The 2256-nt window shown below is 39.8% G+C and overlaps 1 protein-coding gene across 1 annotated transcript; it reads left to right on the forward strand.

Annotated features, from left to right (window-relative positions):
- The first annotated feature begins 747 nt into the window (after positions 1–747).
- Positions 748–1869, forward strand: LOC141641955 (uncharacterized). Its single transcript, XM_074450595.1, has 3 exons — positions 748–756; positions 1173–1690; positions 1848–1869. The coding sequence occupies exons 1-3, from the start codon at positions 748–750 to the stop codon at positions 1867–1869; spliced, it is 549 nt and encodes a 182-aa protein (XP_074306696.1).
- The last annotated feature ends 387 nt before the right edge of the window (positions 1870–2256 follow it).

Below are 2256 nucleotides of genomic sequence, written 5' to 3' on the forward strand. Positions count from 1 at the left end.
CGTCCGTATGAATTAAATCAATCCATGTTGAGCTATTTCATTCTTTGCTTTTGTATACACACTCTATTATGATTTAGAGACTAATTTTGCTATCAATTTTATTGTACAGAATATTTTTTAGCTATGATGTAATATTTTAGTTTTTTCGTTTATCATCGCTATCGTTATATAGTTTTTGTTGTTTAATTGTCTTTTTTCATGTCTGCTTATGTTTGACAGGGTTATTGATATCAACTGTATTGTTGGATACATTGAAAAAGATTAAATACAATTCAAATTAGTTGATTGGCATTTACAAGTAATGTATTTTCTTTTGTTTTTTACTGTAAACATACGAGTCACCTATCAATCAATATGGCAAGCAATAAGTTCATTCGGGAACTAATGCATAATTTAAAATGAGATAGGGATACGATTTCTTATTTAATACAGACATATCCGCCCTAACCTTAAGCATGTGCTTTACTTTACCTTTGTTAGTCTTTTACATGCTTCAAATGGTTATTGTTGATGGTATGGTGAGAGTAAGGATGGGATAAGATATAAGTGCACATTCAGATATAAAGATTTTTCATTTAAGAAAAAAATCACTCAGCAATAACCTAAGTGAATGAAAGTTTTTTTGTTCATATTTTCAAATTACGTTGGTATTATAACAATGGATAGTTATTACGATAAGACAATTCTTATATATGAGTATTATTTGTGCGGTCATTTTGCAGGAAGAGTAGAAATGAGAATGAGCCAATGACAGAGGTAAGCAAAGGTATACAAACCAACCACGTACACAAACTAAATTTGTTCACAAACTACTACAAAGCCAAATTATATATACTTCTAAAATTTGAAACTACGACGAAGAGCGAGGAGAATGATGGGATGTAGATATCAACAAGAGTAGAAACAATTTAGGAATAATTGGTCAAGAAGAATCTAGGAGGTGGGGATAAGATACAGGGATTTCGTTCTTCTGGAATTGTGAAATAAAGTGCGGCTAACTTGGGGTTACAAATGGAAACCAGCACACACAAATGGGATTGCGATTAACGTACGATATGTCTTATTTTAGACGGAAATGAATAACATGGATAAAATATCACCCCGCCATAAATATGATAAATCTTTTACTATTTTCAATTTATTCTACTTTAATTACCGGTCTTAACTTTTAGACAGGCACTTTAGTCTCAACACCTCCTCCCACGCCGCATATCACCAAACCTGTTTATGCACTTTCTAATTCTGATGGGGTCTCAGCCAAAATCACTCATGTGATGCTAACGGGCCGTAACTATACGGAATGGGCGAAAGGCTTTCGCAATGGTTTGGGGGCAAAGAGGAAACTTGGTTTTGTTGATGGTTCTCTTAAGAAGCCGCCAGCAGACTCGGAGGACCTGGAGGATTGGTCTATGGCCAATTACACGGTGATAGCTTGGATTTTCAATACGATTGATTCCACCATTCGATCGTCAATCTCATATCGAGACACGACGGTTGAGTTATGGGAAGACATTCAAAATCGCTTCTCTCGTGGTAATGGTATTAAGATCTATCAATTGGAGTCGGAAATTTCCGATTGCAAACAGAAGGACGACGAGACTGTGATGGAGTTTTATGGGCGACTGAAGAAACTTTGGGATGACGTCAATGACTATGACGCCCTTCCAACTTGTGTCTGCACTGGTTGTCAGTGCAACATCACCATTCAATTACGCGGGCGTCGAGAGACTCGGCAGACCCGTCAGTTTTTAATGGGTCTTCTCCCGTTTTATGCCACTGCTCGTTCAAGTATTTTGGGTACTAATCCTTTACCTTCTTTGGACACTGTATATTCTCGAATCATACAGGAAGAGGAGGTGCGCATTCTGACTCAGGAGCGTACCCACAGCCATGGCGTTTGCAGTTCATGGCGGTGGGCAGGGGTCTAGTGGTGGTAAACAGGGGAAGCCGCGGCTGAAATGCTCCCACTGCAACAAACCTGGCCACAACGAGCCAAATTGCTGGGACAAGTATGGTCGTGGGCCACGGTCTGGTACGGCCGCTGGAGCAGGGGGTGGTTTGTCGTCATCAGCGCACACTAATGCGGCATTTGGTGAGCCCGCAATTGATGCGAATCATGTCCGTCTTAATGTTAAGCATGCTGTCTCTTGGATCGTCGATACGGGCGCGTCTATACATGTGTGTGGCAATTTTCATTTGTTGGAGGAGTGTGTTCCAATCACACCTCTCGCAGTAGGGCTCCCTAATGATGCTCGT

This window comes from Silene latifolia, chromosome 2 (genome assembly GCF_048544455.1).
Source record: "Silene latifolia isolate original U9 population chromosome 2, ASM4854445v1, whole genome shotgun sequence".
Classification (NCBI taxonomy): Eukaryota; Viridiplantae; Streptophyta; class Magnoliopsida; order Caryophyllales; family Caryophyllaceae; genus Silene; species Silene latifolia.